This window comes from Emys orbicularis, chromosome 15 (assembly GCF_028017835.1).
Source record: "Emys orbicularis isolate rEmyOrb1 chromosome 15, rEmyOrb1.hap1, whole genome shotgun sequence".
In the NCBI taxonomy this organism is placed as follows: domain Eukaryota; kingdom Metazoa; phylum Chordata; order Testudines; family Emydidae; genus Emys; species Emys orbicularis.
Window position 1 is genome coordinate 31,797,059 of NC_088697.1, and position 17,571 is coordinate 31,814,629.

At 41.5% G+C, this 17,571-nt stretch overlaps 1 protein-coding gene across 1 annotated transcript in view; it reads right to left on the reverse strand.

Annotated features, from left to right (window-relative positions):
• CADM1 (cell adhesion molecule 1) overlaps positions 1-17,571 on the reverse strand; it is a 290,220-nt gene that overhangs the window by 64,070 nt on the left and 208,579 nt on the right. The window contains exons 2-5 of the mRNA XM_065417204.1: positions 14,637-14,783; positions 13,254-13,406; positions 6,844-6,981; positions 4,810-4,965 (exon numbers count right to left, since the gene is read on the reverse strand). Coding sequence (XP_065273276.1) covers positions 4,810-4,965; positions 6,844-6,981; positions 13,254-13,406; positions 14,637-14,783 — 594 coding nt within the window. The remainder of the gene's footprint in view (positions 1-4,809; positions 4,966-6,843; positions 6,982-13,253; positions 13,407-14,636; positions 14,784-17,571) is intronic.

Consider the following 17,571-nt stretch of genomic DNA (forward strand, 5'->3'; position numbering starts at 1 on the left):
TTTGCTCTCTTTTGTGGGTTTTATTTTGATTTGTTTAGTAGGACACCAACCATTTCCTCTCCCCCACATTCCAGGCTTTATGGTTTATGTTGTGTTTCTTGTGTTCGTTTTGCAACTAGCCTTATAATGTCCCTGCACATTCTGAACTTGAAACCAACAAATATTAGCTCATAAGCTTTGAAAGTTGGATCCATCACTTGAAAGTTGCCTGCTAATACTTTCTTTTTCATACACCACCTTTCTTTCTTAAGTCTGACAGACTAAGAGCACTGGGGTATACGACACCTTGGGAAACCGGTCTACTCTGGCTCCCCGTATAGTGTCAGTAGCTGACATTCCAAAGACACGGGCATGGTGTGCTGTATGGATGGAAGGGCAAGTTCAAGCTGGCATTGTGCAACAACAAATGCAATCACTTTTTTAAAAGCAACCAACCCTCTTTCAAATTATGCCTCTCTGGGCTCAGCAACACAACTATGTAAACACATGTTTTGACACAGCACGGTGTGCAAATGTTAATTGCCACTTGCTTGGAGATTCGGTATACTGTAAAGCTGGAGGTAACAAAGTGGTCAGCTAACGTGCATGAAACAGCAATTTGGAGGGCTACTTTGCTCTGATTGCAAATCCCAGCTCTAAAAAGCTATTGAGAAAGTGACAATTATGCCTGATTTTAGGAGTATAATTTCTTTAAAAGGCTGGCCCTGCGTCAGAGGACGCTCTGATCTACACTTCAGTCAGAGAAGACAAGTGGATTTTCCTCCGCCTTATGTAGCCCCTCTTTGGGTAATGGGTAAACAAAGCACTGAACTGCATATGCATCATGCACAGTGAGGAGAAACTATGTGGAACAATAAAACTTAGCTTTTATATCACACTTCCCCCCTCTGGAGATCTCAAAGGGCTTTACCGAGGAAGGTTAGTATTATTCCCATTTTAGGGACAAGAAAACGGATTCACAGAGAGGAACGTGGAAGTAAGTAAATGCTCCAGCTGCCTCTTCACTGTTGCCTGGAGCTAGTGTGAATCTGATCTATTAAAAAAAAAAAAAAGGTCACCAGGGGATTGTAGCTTCTTCCTACATGTAGTAGCTTTGAGACTCAGGAGACAGAAGCCTGCAGTGCTACGGGTCTCCCCACAACACTACAGAGATCCAGGCCGGCACTCCCCTATGGCATGGTCTGTGCCAAGCCCGCCGAGTAGCCTGCAGGACCCAGAGCTGATATGGCAGCACTGTGGCTTTTTTTGGTGCTCGGCCTCCCCAATATCAGCAGCCACAGCCACTCCCCATCTTCTGATCCCTACTTCTGCCATCGGCTCATACTGGCTCCCTTCTCTTCCAGTGGTCTAGATACAGAATTCCCAGTGGTCTAGAAACAGAACTGCCTGGAATCCCCTTAGAGGGTTCCTGCCAGAGTTTTGATCCCATCAATTCCTTCCTTACTTCCTCCCTAGGCCCGCAGTGAATCCTCCGACCATATTGCCTTCAAAAACAAAGTTTGGAAAAAATAGATAGGAGACTGGCTCCAGAGATAAGAATTGGGCTATAGAACCTTCCATGCCTTGGACTCCAGGTCAGATCCAAAACAGGCTGGTACTGACTGGAAGCCCTTTCCATGTGATGGTTCTTTGGTGGCTTTTGTATTCATTCAGATTGAATATATGGACCAAAGGTGTTAGCATAACCCAGTCACTGTCCAACATTAAACAGTGTTAAACGAGGTTCAGGGTTTGAAATACAGAGACCTCAGCCTGCTTAGTCCCATGGAAAACACACCATTAAAAGGAAAAAAAAAGGCAAAAATGTTAAAGCATTTGAAATGTCAGTTATTAAATAAGGCTTTCATTTTAACCACATCCCTTGTTCCGTCCCCTTCCCTTTAGCTGGAGAGAGATTTTTAGAAGGAAAAATAAAATCCCTTGTTTGACAGTCTTAGTCTATGTCTACACTAGCGAGTTTTCGACCGCACAGCTATACCGATGCAGCTGTGCCGCTGTAAGATCTCTCGTGTAGCCGCTCTTTGCCGACAGGCGAGATCTCTCCCATTGACATAATTAAACCACCTGCAATGAGTGGCAGTGTCGGCGGGACCCCGAGCAACATAAGTTTGGCTGACATAAGGGGAAATGTAGACGTGGCCTTAGATGGTATCAAAGGCGGTAAAAAACTGTCCTTTTGGGGAAAAGAGGGGGAAAAAGTTAGCGGAGATGGGGTTGAGCTGTTACGATGTCAGATTCTCTTTCATCCGGGTGGTGTTTGGGAGTCAGCTGGAGCCGGTGGGGTTGGTCATGACATCTAGGTCCCTCTCTCTGCCCCGTCAAATCAGGATATCTTTCAGGATTGGGATGACAAAGGCCCAGGGTCCCAAGCGACGGTGGGGGTGGCTGTCATGAGGGTGAAGCTCACTCCAGTAGCCAATTTTTCTCCCCAAAATCTCTTTGAGGACCTGCTAAAGGAGCGATAGGCGGAATACCCCCCTCCCCCCCCCCACCAATTAGGCCTAGTTTCCAGCACACCAATTCTGGTTCACAGATTTCCACACTTCTCTCGGGTATCAAGCATGATCTTAACACGGTCCTTGAGTTACATTAGTAGGCCTTGTTGTTTAAATTAATTCAATCTCTGTCTCACTTTTGCTTCTTCTCACATCCACATTTGTCCTTTACGTTATTGTGATCTCTTATAAACCTTCATATATTTTTCAAAGACGAGCTCACAATTAGGGTACATTTGTAGGCCCACTTATCACAACATAGCTTAGACATAAGTATAATTCAGTGTCCTCTGACTATATAAATCTTCATTACCACCCCCACAACAGGTTCAGAAGAAGGGCCAGGAATTGACGCATCATGGAGACCGAACTCCCCTCAACACCAGGAGAGGGCTGACACAGATTGATAGAGGGAGAGAGGAGACTGTTAGGACACATATTGTGCAGCTCCCTGGGCTGTTTGCTCGTTCTGTGTATCAAAAAGCAACGATTGTTGGCAGAGCTATTCGTCTAGTGCCTTTCACAAGCTCCAGGTTAATTTCAGAACGTGAAGACAAACACGCTAGTCAACAAGACCATTTCACGTTGTTTCCCCATCCTCTTGCAGAAAGCTCTGCATTAAGTGCATTCCAACAAACTTGTGGTAAGCATTAGGTAACACCGCTCCCTCCCCAAGAGACACCCAAAGGCAGGCCTAAAATTAGCGATAAGTGGAAAAAATGCCCTTTGCAACAGATAAAACCAATACAGGGAAGGTTTTGGATGTCCCCCAAGACCTTCAGATAACCACAGGTGTAAATGTGCTTTGTCATAATTCTGTGTGGTGCCTTTTACAAGCTGCAACCAAAAGGTTTCAGAAAAGAGATTTATTTTCTCGTTCATAGACAAATGTAGAAGGAACCCTACTGCACACACTGTTAAAAAGACTGACCCATTTCTACTGCACCAAAAAGTAGGCATTACACAGAAATATCCATAGGAAAGCCTTAAACTACTAATCTGACCCCCTTATAAACAAGTTTAAAAAAAAAAAAAAAAAAGGATTTCAATTTTCCTGTATCATCTGAGAGATGGGATTTTTTCCCCCGTTAAGTAGTTGATCAAGCCTCACAAAGGTGCTAATGTATTATTAAAGCTAATGGAGCTCTACAAGAAATGTTAATGGACATTAAGTTTGCATAAATGAATTACACATTAGCACAGTCACAAGAAATCTAGTATCTGCCAATTTAGGTAGTATCTGATCATTTTTGTTTTCCCTATTATAGGGACATTACTTCATGCTAGTTTCAGTGATATGAAAATTGTAAGCAGAATGCTCTTAATGAAGCTACATAATGAAATAGATGAAACATTAACAACTCTCCACTCCCTTTATATACTGTTACGGTTGAGATGAACCTACAAAAGAAAGAAATTTGAGTCATCTTAGCATCTCACCACTTTGGGGTGTCTGCCTCAGCACAAGAGAACAGCAATGTCAGGTTTGTTTGCATTTCTGATTACAAAAGCCATATTCCACTTGATAACATGACACAGTGATGCTAACATGACTGTGTTCTGTGTCACAAATATGAACACGAGCCACCTCTGCTGTGGATTGCCCCATGGGTATTTTCAGAAATCTACTTTCTATTTATGTACATCACTCATGTAATGTGTCTAAATGGCAGTTCATAGAGAATGAAGTGAAATGTCCCACCTAGCTTTTCTCCTGAAAGTAGTCAGAAGCAGTAAACCCTAAGATTAGCTTGCTTTAGCAGGCTGCTTTTACTTGACCTTTACCTTAAAGGTTCCACTATTTTTAAACATATTTCTGCAGCTCTAATTTAGAAAAGAACTACTGTACTATACTTCCCGTTATATGCATTATGAAAGTCTCTCTTGCATCCCAGCATGTGTCTCTCAGTTCATTTACCAATGGAGAACTGCAGTAAGTTACTTTAAATGGAGCTCAGCAGTGATGCTAACTTTTAAAGAAATACATGCATTGTTAAAAAAGTTAGGACTTAAAATTAAAATTAATCTGCTGTGACATAATTACAAGGCCTAGCTATTAACCCTTCAAGGTGCTAAATCTGGGTAAAGCAAGTTATTCTATGTGGAGAGAATAAAACTAGGAATTTGGCATCACAGCAAAACTGCAAGGAGAAGTCATTGTTTAAGCCATTAAACAATACTCAATACTTTGATTTCTACATTTATAAACCCTATCTACACTGTAATAAAACCTAATTACATAATTAATGGTTTTGAACTTCTGTTTAAATGAGAAACATTCTACGTTAGAAGAATAGAAAGCTCTGGTACTCACATATTACTTCTAGGTAGCGCTGGGTCTGTAAGTCTTTGACAGCGGGGTGATCTACCAGGCAGATGACAGGGACCCCATCGTCCTCGCGCCCCACGGTCAGCAAAAGCTGACTAGTCACAGTGAACATATCAGACCATTGCTCCACTTCAGATTTGCCTGCCAGATAGATGAGGGAGAGAGCACAGAGTAATCACGGGAGAGCATATTCATGACAACATCACATTGTCATCATCTCGCTGGCGTCACCATGGTAGACAAAAGAGGTGCTGGGAACAATGTGCCCTTAAATTTCCAACTTTCATCTCTATAGCATTGACTGCTCAGGGCAGGGAGGTGTACACGTGGGTAATACTATCCCTCCTACCAAAGTCATTAAAACTTAAAATATACAGTGCACTGTCATAAGGATTAAAAATGCCAGGATGCTTACAGCGCCACTGATTTAAGAGCTTGGGGTTTTTTTTGGAAAGCATCCTGGAATTCAGATGCTATGGAGATGAAAACCCATCATCAGCTATTAGGAGGGAGAGAGAGTAAATGGATTAACATAATTAAAAACAGTAATTAAAATATTTAAACAGTGACACTGTTGAAGATCCATTGACAATATCATAGCAGTGGGTTGGAGTGAAGTATATTACAGGGCAAGACTTCCAGAACACACACAGAACAGGAAAGAGGCGGCTCAGGGTTAAGTGACAAAACTAACGAGGTTTTCCATGAACTCAGCACATACTTGCTGACCAGAAACCACTGCCTCTTTTAAATGAGCTTATCAACTGCACTTTTTATGGTTCAAATCATGGAGATAAAATGGATAAGAGGGAAACCTACAAGCGACACCTCCCCTTCAAGCCCACAAAACAGCTCCTGTGGATAATACATAGGTAAAACACGTTGACAACTGTTAAAAACAACAACCTGTTATGTTTAGAGGAAAGATTGCATAATCAAAGAGGATCCTGGTTCTCTCTCCATCTGAGTCCGTATAAAAATCAAGAACAAAGAAAACTATTTCAGTTTCCCTATTTCTATTTTTGAAAACCCCACTGTGCCAAAGAATCAGCAGGGTGATTTGGTATTTCAAGAAGCCTCTACTTGCTCGGCAGTCTTCAAAGATACAGGACTGTTGGAATTCAATTGCTGAAGCGAGAAAGCTTAATAAAGGAGCTGGACAGGTCAAGCACAAGTGGTCAAATACTGTTGTACTGGAGCCCTACAGAAAGCAAAAGAAACCAAAGAGGAGGCCATTTGAAGATCCATGCATCATTTAGATGACAACAGGTGCCGGAAAGCAGTTGGTTCTATGGGATGCTACATGTGGCAGCATAAGTTCAGTATGTGTCATTGTGCTAAGGGAGGGAAGGGATATACGTCCTCTGTCCGGAGAACTTTATCCTGTCCTTGCAGGGGGTTAAATTTGCAGACTGTATCTGACTTCTGTAAGCATCTGTTATGATCTCAGATGGGACAAAACCAGAGGTGATGGCATGTGCACACAGACTTAAACAGCACATCATGTGCAATCCGTGCTGTGACTTATCTGTACAAATTCCACAAGCACTAGACTTTACAGAGTAGAAAAAACTCATTTTATATGAACATCTACACAATCCCGCATGAAGAACTGAGCTAGATATAAAAGTGCACTCAAATGCTTTTACACCCCAGTTGATGCCATCACACTGACCCCTAAATCAGGGCAAAGAGCTACCTTCCCCGCACACCTTAAGAGATCACTGAGGACATCAGCAGCTGAAGAGCAAATCCAGAACTCTGAACTCGGATTCTGGCAGGTAACTAAAGGACAAAAACAGGTGTAAAGACCTTTACTGTTAAGATGCGTTTGTCATTTAAGTCTGCCCATATATTTTGCCACTGACATGGCGAATGAAACAGCTTGCTCTATTCTTTTTTTTTTTTTTTTAAACAAGTGTTTCTAGTCTCTGTCACCACAATATTCTATTTAGATGGTATAAAATTTAACCACGTCAGTTATCTATAAAACGGTACTCATTTAGAAGATAAATCTACCCCTTAGCTCCTTGTTCCCTTTGAACCATCTGATTTTGGTGGCTGGTCTGCTGGCCATGGCAGTGCAGTTCAACTCAATCTCCTCTCCTTCAGTGGCAATGTCTTTCTGGATATCAATCACCAAATTGCGTGGTGGGACTAAAATCAAAAATATAAATCAGAACAAGGTCAGTACATTTTGATCTTTAACTGGTGTATACCCGAGAACTCATCAACAAGTTACTCAATGTTACATAAGAACGGCCAGACTGGGTCAGACCAAAGGTCCATCCAGCCCATTCTCCTGTCTTCCAACAGTGGCCAATGCCAGGTGCCCCAGAGGGAGTGAACCTAACAGGTAATGATCAAGTCATCTCTCTCCTGCCATCCATCTCCACCCTCTGACAAACAGAGGCTAGGGACAGCATTCCTTACCCATACAGGCTAATAGCCATTAAAGGACTTAACCTCCATGAATTTATCTAGTTCTCTTTTAAACCCTGTTATAGTCCTAGACTTCACAACCTCCTTAGGCAAGGAGTTCCACAGGTTGACTGTGTGCTGTGTGAAGAACTACTTCCTTTTATTTGTTTTAAACCTGACAGCTGGATGCTTTTTGGGTAAACTAGGCACCCAGACTTATCAGATCTCTCAATTTATGAAATTATTATTTGTACTATTGTCCCTTAACACACAGGTTCCTAATAGTTGTGTTCAATGTTTTCAGCCCAGCTTTGAGCTTCATCAACTATTGCTTATTAAATTCTCACATTTTCTATAGTCCCTCCCAGCTAAGCATGGTCCCCTGTAAATTGTCTGCTCTCTTTCATGCTACATGGGTGTGATACCACACAAAGAATATAGCTTGCATTCATATAAATTTTACAGTCAGTAATGAGAAGGGAAACAGAAAAAGGATTACATTTAAAGGTACCGTACCTACCTACAGTTTTAGCTCCCTAAAGGTAAAACTTTTTTCATCTGCTCTTCAGTTTCAAGCCTCCATCTCAAGATGTGGAAGATGACCAGCAAAGATCAAATACATTTAGGCCTCTTAAAAAAAGCCACCAAGCCTGGGACCAGAATAGAATGCCACTGTCTCCAATTGCCAATGCATCTCCCATCAAAATAAACCAAAAGGCAAATACAATCCCAGATTTGATGAAGAGATGTGGAAACAACTTTGGCTCTTAACAAAGATAACTGCTTCAGATTGCAATTACTGCAAGCTGAGAGTTTTCCTCTCTCTAAGGCAAGTACCCTCTAGAGACAACACTACTGTGAGCTACAAAGCCAGAGGGCTGTAATCATCATCAGTGAAAAACAATCCAATACTATTTAGGAACAGTGTAATACCCAAGGGAGACCACCACCACCACCACCACCGTAGCATGCAATCCATAGACAGGATAAAAACAAGTTTAAAATTCTGAAAAAGATGAAAAAGTCAGTAAGGAGGGAAACATGAATATATCACCCAATATACACAATTCCATCCCTATTAGGCCTTTAAGTAAAGAATTTAAACTGATATTTCCAAAGATAACTCAACATTTTTTGTTCTCATCACTATGATTAAGCAATTGTCTGGTTGAAATATGACTCATACATTTTCAAGCTCATGAAGAACAAATGTATAAATATCTTCCAGATGATCGAAGGACTAATTAGTCACTTGTAGCTTTTCTCCAAGATGAGTAAAACAGACCATATATTTCTGATTTTCATATGTTCTAATCCATTGTGAATAAATAAATATATATAGTGTCACAGAAGACATTAAAATACATGTCAAGAGAGGAAAAATAATAAAATGACAAAGAAATGGTAACAGGCAGCCACTGATGGCTCCTTCACCGTAGCAGTGGTGAGAGACACCTAGAAAGTCTCTTGGGAAAGCAGAGAAACCTATCATTGAAAATGTGACTGGAAAGCATAATGTTAAAGCTACTACTAAGCGTAACATCAACACGGAAATATAGGTGCTATTTACTTCCCACGTACAAGATCCCATCATAAAGTGATAGAAAGGAGGACCAAGGACATGCTCGGACTTATTTTCTTTTTATGAGAACATTTAATCAAGGGAACAAGGTTTAGCCTAGTGTTTTGAGCACCTGAGATCCTGGTTCCCAACCCTGAATGACAGCCACTCTCTGCTCTTGAGCAACTGAATACGCTTCTGCCTTTGTTTCCCACGCCATGAAAGGAGGGCTAGGAGCACACTCACATGCATACACACCCCCAATATGCCAAGAACTGACATACCTAGATGCTCAGGGCCTTATAGATACATCAGGTATACCCACAGCTGTAATTTCTCTAAAATAGCGCTGGAATACAAGAAACGAAAACTGGTATATTCTGAATCTTGAAGTGCAACTTTCTTAATGAGAACAACTAAATTATTTTTCTAGCCTGTTATAGAAGGCACAAAATACTTGCTTATAGGCCCATTAAACAGGTACCACTGCTTCTGATGCATCTCTTAGCAATGAGTGAATGTACATTAACTAACTCAATACATTTAAACATGTACCAATAGGAGAGAAACTGAAGGGGACAAACACCATCCTATTCAGCTGAACATCAGAAAACTGAAGTACAACTTGAAGGCTGTTGATAAACCTGAGATCCATACTAGAGCGGATTATAAACATTGTTTCCACAGTTTTAACACTAAGACAGAACAGAATCTTATTAAATATGAGAAAAACAACCAAATTTACAACCAATCAGTGAGTGAGATTTTACATTAAGATCTTCCACTGCGATTCAAGTTCTCTTATTAACAGGAGCTTAAAAGCCAGCCCTAATCTTTAGACATGGCTGTAATACTATTAGCTACTATTATCTGTAACTATATTAACCTTATAACTGCATCTGTATCATTGCTTGCAAACCATGAGAAATAGGATGAAAAAGAGGAGAATTCAGTAGATTACATTTTCACCAAGACAATTCTGAGTAGAAAAAGTGAACTGCAACACTCCAAAATGGATAATTCCTAAGCAAATGAGCACATACAAAATGTCAGATGAAAGATTTCAAGTTCTTTATACATACAAACTAATACATAAAATAGTGGCTATTAAATCAGCCCAGACAAAAGTTAACAGAAATCCCTCACTTTGCATTATAATTATGCTTAAGGTTTTGCTTAAACAGCAAGCAACTAACAAACATGCATAGGCATAAGCATCTTGAAGCACTTTAAGAGGTTTAACAACTGCATAATGTACATAGTACTTTCCTTAAAGAACATCACAGTCAGCGAACAAGACTTTATTCTTCATTTATTATTGTGATGCTAGCAGACAAGGTGCCAGTTTATGCCACTGTCCCCACACCTTCAACTGGACACTGAGCCTTTGATCAGAGATTTTTGGTAGCAATGCCTGTTTGACCTGCGCATGTGCCCTATACATCCTTGTGCCCCATACTAATGATATATAGGACTGCGTGAGTGAACCACCTTCAGATCCTTCTCCACCACAAAGTCCACAGAGGAAACTCCAAAGCAGAAGGGAAGTAGGGTGGGTAGTGAAGCACCCATAGGGGGACACCTCTCGAAGAATTCCAATTACTGGACTCCTTCAACTAGCATCCCTATGGGTGCTCCACTTCAGGTGACTTCCGAGCAGTATCTTCATCACGAGGAGGGAGCTTCGAAGTAGAGTCCAACACCGAAGACAAGACCGCATTCCCCAGGGCAGCATCTGATCTAGAAGAATGATCCATCACATCGTGTTTGGAAAAGGTATGTGTTGAAGTCCAAATTGCAGCCTTACAGATCCCAACAATGGGAACATGTTTAAACACCACCAGAAACACTGACAGAAATCTAGTGGAATGGGCTAACACCTTGGGAGGAGCTTGTGTATCGGCAAATTAACAACAATGAATAATACATCCAGATATCCACCTGGACAGACTCTGAATGGAGACAGTGGTTCCCTTGAACAGGTCAGCAATTGAATTGCCTGGGAGACTAGCTAAATGACTTGGTTCTCTCCTTTGTACTGAGGTCAAAGTGGCCGTTTTGATGTTGAGCTGGAGACCTAACTGTGGGGCATGGGCAGTGATGAGTTTACGGCAGAGAGAAACCTCGTTGCAAGTCTGGCCCTTGAGCAACCAATCAAGGCATGGAAAAACCATTGTCTCCAATAAACAAAAGGTAGTTGGTGACCACTGCCAAAACCTTCAAGAATACTTTTGGAGCAGAGACAAGGCTGACTAAAAGTATCCAGTACTGGATGTGATCTTGACTGACCAGAAACCAAAATAATCTCTCGTGAAAAGGACAAATTGTGGCATGAAAGTATAAGGTCGTGAAAGTTGAGGGCTGAAAACCAACCCCCCTGGATCCATTGGTGGAATTACAGCTGCAAAAGTCACCATTCTGCATTTTTGTATTTTCAGAAAGTTGTTAAGGAGTCAGATCTAGAATTGGTCTTCACCCTTCGTTCTTATTTGGGACCTGAAGTGATCGATGATTCACCTGTGGTCTCAGCAAAAAGAGTTTCAGTCCATCAAAGGGGCAGTCCTCAACAAGACTTTGAAACTCTCTAGGTAACCCACAGAACTGGAGCCAGGATGCCCAATGTACAGTGACTGCCATGGAGATGGAGCAGACTGCAGTGTCAGCTGCATCTAAGGAGGCCTGTAAAGATGTTCTAGTCACTAGCTGACCTTCAGCTATGGCAGTGTGGAACTGCTCGCGATGTTCTGCTGGAAGGTGTTTAATAAATGTGGTGAATTTGGAATAACTGGTGTGACTATTTAGCCCCAAGAGCTTGGAAATTTGCAATTCTAAACTCTGGGGTTGCAGATGAATGGTGCTGTCTGCCACGTTCACCACTTCAACAGCCAGGGAATTAGGCAAAGGTTTCAAAAATAAATGTTCACAGTTCTTGGCTGGGGCAGAATACTTCTTATCAGAGTGTTTGCACATGGGCAATACCATTGCTGGGGTCTGCCAGATGGTCTTGGCAGGATCCAGGAGGGCCTCATTTATGGGCAAGGCCACTTGAGCAGAAAGTGTCATTTGCAAAATGTCCAAGTGCTTGTGCTGTGACGCTCAAACCTCCTCTAGGGGAACATGCAATGAATCTGCAACATGTTTGGTTCGCTCCTGAAACTGTTTGATGCCAGAGAAGGTGGAGGGGGCATAACAGCTTCATCTGGGAAAGATGTGATGACAGTTTGAAGAGTACCCTCCTTGTCTGCTTTGGCCTTTTGCTCCTCAAAGGTTTCCTCCTGCAGTTGAAGTAGTAGATGAGGAACAAATGAAATATGGGCCTGCCTACCCCAGTGGTCCTAACGAGAAAGGTTAGGAGCTAGTAAGAATTGCTGTTGGTACGCAGACCAAGGGTCCCAATATGGCCACTGAGAGGAACCATGATTAATATACCCCTACTTTCAGATAAATAATATACTTAAATCTTATTCCTTCCCTTTTTCTCCTCACTGAATGAAAAGAATCTATGACCACGATCCCCACCCTCCTGCTGAAGTGTGACACACACAGATATACTCCGCTACCCTAAAGATGAAAGGCATGCGGTCTAGGAAAGTTCGTGAGGATAGTTTGCAGGATTATTAAAGCCAGCTGACTGTCTTCCCCTTGTAAGTGTTTGCCATTTCCCAGACTGTTGGCTGGGCAGACATCCACTCCAAGTCAATAACAGTGTCAGACTTACTCCAAAATGTCACATTAGGAATTCATATGTTTATACTCAGCCGATGAAGTGATTCATCCTCATGCAGCCTCAGCAAGGCAGGTATTGTCCCAAATGGAGACGCTGACCAAGGGAATTTAAGTGACCTGCCCAAGTGAGTCAGTGACAGGCAGAGCCAGACTTAGAATTCAGGGGCGTCTGGCTCCTAAACCTGTACTTATCTCACGAAACGGAAATGCTGCAGAAAAAACAAACACCTGGCTTCTCCACTACAAACAGGATATTAATTAGAAAGAGGAGCATGGAGAGTGATTACAAAGAAATTCTATTGGGTAGAGGCACACAGCCAGTCTCTTCCTCACTTAGCTAACACAACTAGTCGCTAACAGCTATGATGTTCCATGTGGCAAATGGCTCACTTGAAAATGTAGGTTGATCTTTGCTAGTCACCTTCAGAATCTTGAGATTGCCGTTTCGAGTCCTAGACTCAATAGATCCATAAAGGCAGCTGGTCTTTAGTGTAAAAGCTCTTTGGGATTAAAAAAAAAAGTTGATTTTTAGTGAAATCTCAGAGTGGGTGTGGCTCTATAAGGCAAATCTTAAGAATTGATTCAGTTTTAGCAACTTTTGGTGGCTGGAATTGCTACAAAATAGTTTCCAAAAAACATGTGCTGATTCCCTTTCCCCTCCCCTTCATTCCTGGACCCTCCACGTTAACTGAAGAGTTCGAGTTTAGTGCCCGGCACTTACCAAGCACCGTCATAGTGGTATAAATTTCCTGTGGGGGATCGGTGTAGAGCTGGCAGAAGTATCTTCCTTCATCAGAAACGGAGACATTTGTCAACGACACTCTGAGTTCACTGTTAGAGAAATTCACTAACTGAAACCTGCTGTCCTTCAAAGCTGTGGAACAAACAGATCATTAGTGATTGTGATGAACAAGACAGATAGTACATTTCCTCCCACAAAAACATGGCAAAGCCAGAAGCCTGAAAGAGTAGTAATGGTGCCTAAACAAAACTCCTACGTGTTCCACATTATTCCAGCTCCTTGCATTTCAGTTTGGGTTTTAACAATACTCTCGTGCTCAGGTCAATATAACTAATCAATACAAATTCTCCATACAAACTACTGATGTGTCTAGCATTTGTTTTTCAGAAGATGCAGCGATGTTTTGGTAAGAAGGCTGCCGTAAAAGCAATTCAGGAGGTTATTTTGTGGCTTAAAGCAGAGTGCAGGATTGATACCATGAGTGGATTAGAACCGGCATGAAGCAGAGATAAGAATCAGGGCAAAGAATTTAAGATTTAGGTTTCCTTACACAAGTAATTACTGCTAAAATCCCTTTGGGAATTTTGACAGCACTGACAAATATTTCAACTAAGACTCACTGATGGTCTTTCTTGAGTGCCAATTTTGGGGCAGGGTGTGTGTAATACCTAGCAAAATGGGGACCCTGATCTCTGATCTGGGTCCTTAGATGCTATTGCAATACCAGTAAATCACAATCTCCGCTGAGTTCGTCTCACCCAATTAGTTACTTAAATTGTAAGCAATTTTGGAGAAGAGACCCTCTGTGCTGCGTGTACACAGAGAGCACAAGTAGTCCTGGTCCATCCCGTCCAATTCCAACAGCAGCCATTAGACTGAATAATTTAAATAGTCTCATTTCAATTGTTAGCCTCACAGTATTGTCTAAACAGGAAATAAAGCCATCCTCCTGCACTGAGCACCATGGCGACAGATTTTGTTTTGGCTTTAAAGGAGACAGATTATCTTGAACATGTCAATCTTCAGACCAAACATATTACTCCTCAGAACATTGTATTCTCCTGCATTACTCTATTCAATTTGTTTGTGTCAGCTAAATATTTGGTGCTCAGTTGCAATTCACCCTGAATTACTACAATCAATTCCTATTGCAAAGTAAAACAGTCTGACTTTTAAAAGGGACCATCAAGGTTTCCATTAAGGAGAAAGATTATGATTGCCTGTCATCTACGCTCTGAAGAATCAACTAAACTTTAAGTGCCTAACATTAAATTAAAAAAGAGGCTTTAGCAATATCTTTATCCAGAATGCTAGGAGGGTGGGGGTCAGTTGCTACCAAATAATACAGGGATGGAAACTTACGCCTGAAGTCTTTGAAATAAATCGTCTGTCTGTTGGGATTCAGTAGCTGAATCACTGAGTCATCACTGTTTTTGACTCGACAACTGATGGTGGCAACTTCTCCCTCCACTACTGTCACATCTTCAGTAACCAAGTTCTGTCCATCACCTTAAAAAGAAAGGAAAGAAAAAGATTAAATACTGTATTGCCAAGTTTTTAAATTATGTCACCAGGATTCATGTAGAATTGATCAAGAATAAGCTTTGGTGGACCCCCATGCTGAAGCAAACTATTCCTTCTTGAGTATGAAGAGGGTATTATTGCATTATTATTGGCTTAGTGTCTATGGCATAGACCATTCATAACTATAGTTACCTGGGAAATAATTTCATTGCTGCACACATATACAGTTGGCCATTGGACAACATTTGAAAGGGGGATCCTGGGGAGGAAAAATAACGACATGCCATTTAACGCTAATCAACCCCACTAAATTAGACTAGAATAACTGGGAGAGCTCTGTGGGTGGTTAGAGTGGAGAAGGGGCAGTTGCTTTTCTAAAAACAAACGACTGCCCCTTCTGCTGTATGCATTGGCAAGGCTGCTCTATAAGCTGCTGATGGATAATTTCATCTAGATGTAAAAATGTGACTCCAAGGAAAGAGCTGGGCAAAGAAGGAGCAGGCAAATTCTCTTGCTCCTAGAAGCTAAACATCTGCTACCTTATCCCACCCGCCCAGAATGAAATATTTTAAAATAAACCCCTGGTTGGCAGATATGCAAGGAACATATGCCAAAGTGGGGGAAAGAGGGAAGGGAGCAAGAGGAGATTGACTCTAGGGGGCCACGTCTTCATCTCAGCCCTACATCACAGTAAGGAGCCAAGCACCGTGGCACAGACTGACTCCTAAAAAACAAGTGGTGGAGGCATTGTGAGACGTGCAGTTGATGGCATGATGTCTACCTCTTAATTCCCTGGAAACAAAAAGAGTATCAGAGCTACACAAGAGAGTGAAATGGAGAAATGAATTGATAGCGCTGCTGATAAAACAAAGCTGTAGGGAGTAAAATATCAGGACCTATTAACGCATTCAAGACATTTCCTGGAGCCACATGTGCAGATCTTGGTGCTAAGGAGGCAAATCAATTCACTGAAAATGCGAAGCGCTTCCAAGAATACAGCGATCCTGGGATTTCCTCTTTAAGTGGTGTGAAAATCTGGAGCCCAATTTTTAGTTCATTCAAATTTGATTGCGTTTGCTATACAGCCAATTTCTAGTACTGTTATATTAAAATATATTAAAGGAGGAGGAACAAGAAGGGAAATGGAAGAGCTTACTTCTATAGTATATTATAATTATATAAGAAAGATTCTGGAAACCACTTAGTTAAAAAGTCTTCCCCCACCCTACAACCAAAAGTAGAAAGGGGAAAGCTGATGGGAATTCTTGCTAGTCAAAAAAAGCTATCGGCAGCGCTAACAATCCTAAAGATTCAAATATCTCCAGCAAAATATTGAGCAACACATGGCATCATCATTTTCTGTTGTTGTTGTTGGGATGGAGGTGAGGGAACCGAGCCCACTGAGCGATTTAAGAAAATGTGACTGGACTACTCAGATACTAGAACTGAAAAAAGTCCTGAATTATTGTTAGGACAATTGCAAAACAAAATACTGCCTGTTCTTGTTAATGTTTTTGAAAGGAAAACACTTGCGGTACGAAGTGCCCATGTTCACAACAGCCATACATAAAGCCCCACAGTATCAGGCATTCCCCCCTCTTCACCTACAGCTTTCACTCAGTCTCTGGGATTTGGGGAAGCTTTATACAGTCGGTGATACTTCCTTTGGCCATATTCTCCTTTTTTTTTTTTTAATATCTGAATCACCACGACTAACAGTTGCTATTTACTCAGCAGCAATTTGCATATTTTTGAGGAAAATACAGCAATAATTGTACTGTTTTATGATAAAGCAATAGTTTTCAAGACTCGCTTGAGAGGCAATTAAAGTACCTATAGATTGGGTAGTTTGTTACATACATTACTGGTCTTTTTTTTTTTTAATTTAATCTCAAACTACACAACTAAGTTATACTAAACCTCTGCCTTCAAGGATGGGAGCCTTTAGCAGGTCCAAGCTGAAGTGGTAAAGAGATCATAGTAAGTTTTTATCAACATACACTTCATCACATCAATGTGCATGAAAGTTAGGCCTGGTCTACACGGGGGGGGGGGGGTGGGGGGAAGAGGAGAGAGAATCGAAGATACGCAACTTCAGCTACGAGAATAGCGTAGCTGAAGTCGACGTATCTTAGATTGAATTAAAATTGCTTACTTTGCATCCTCGCAGCGCGGGATCGACGGCCGCCATTCCCCCATCAACTTTGCTTCCACCTCTCGCCGAGCTGGAGTTCAGCAGTCGACGGGAGAGCGATTGGGGATCGATTTATTGCGTCTACACTACACGCGATAAATCGATCCCCGATAGATCTATCGCTACCCGCCAATCCGATGGGTAGTGTAGACATACCCTAAGGGTGGCCAAGCCCTATAGCACTGACATTGGCTGTGATAACAAGGACTGTCAGAAAAAAGTCAAGGGTAGTTGACTGAGATGAATAAAGACGGGAACAGAAAAGTATTTGCTTAAAAGTCTGAAAATTAAATTTACCTTTCTCAATCTTAAATTGTCTATACATTTTATGTACTAAGAATGCAACATATTTTCCCCTCTAGCAGGTCAAATATTCTTTCCAATTGAATGATACTTAGCAACATTAAAAAACTGTGAATAAATGTAATGAAATAAACTGGACTGGAGATTCGGGGGTGTAGAATGGAAAAGCGAGGTATATCATGAACACAATTTAGTGACTGCCCCACTCATATAGGACAGTTCACATGCACAACAGAGACTTGATAATTTCCAACCAGGAAAACCTGCACAGGCAAT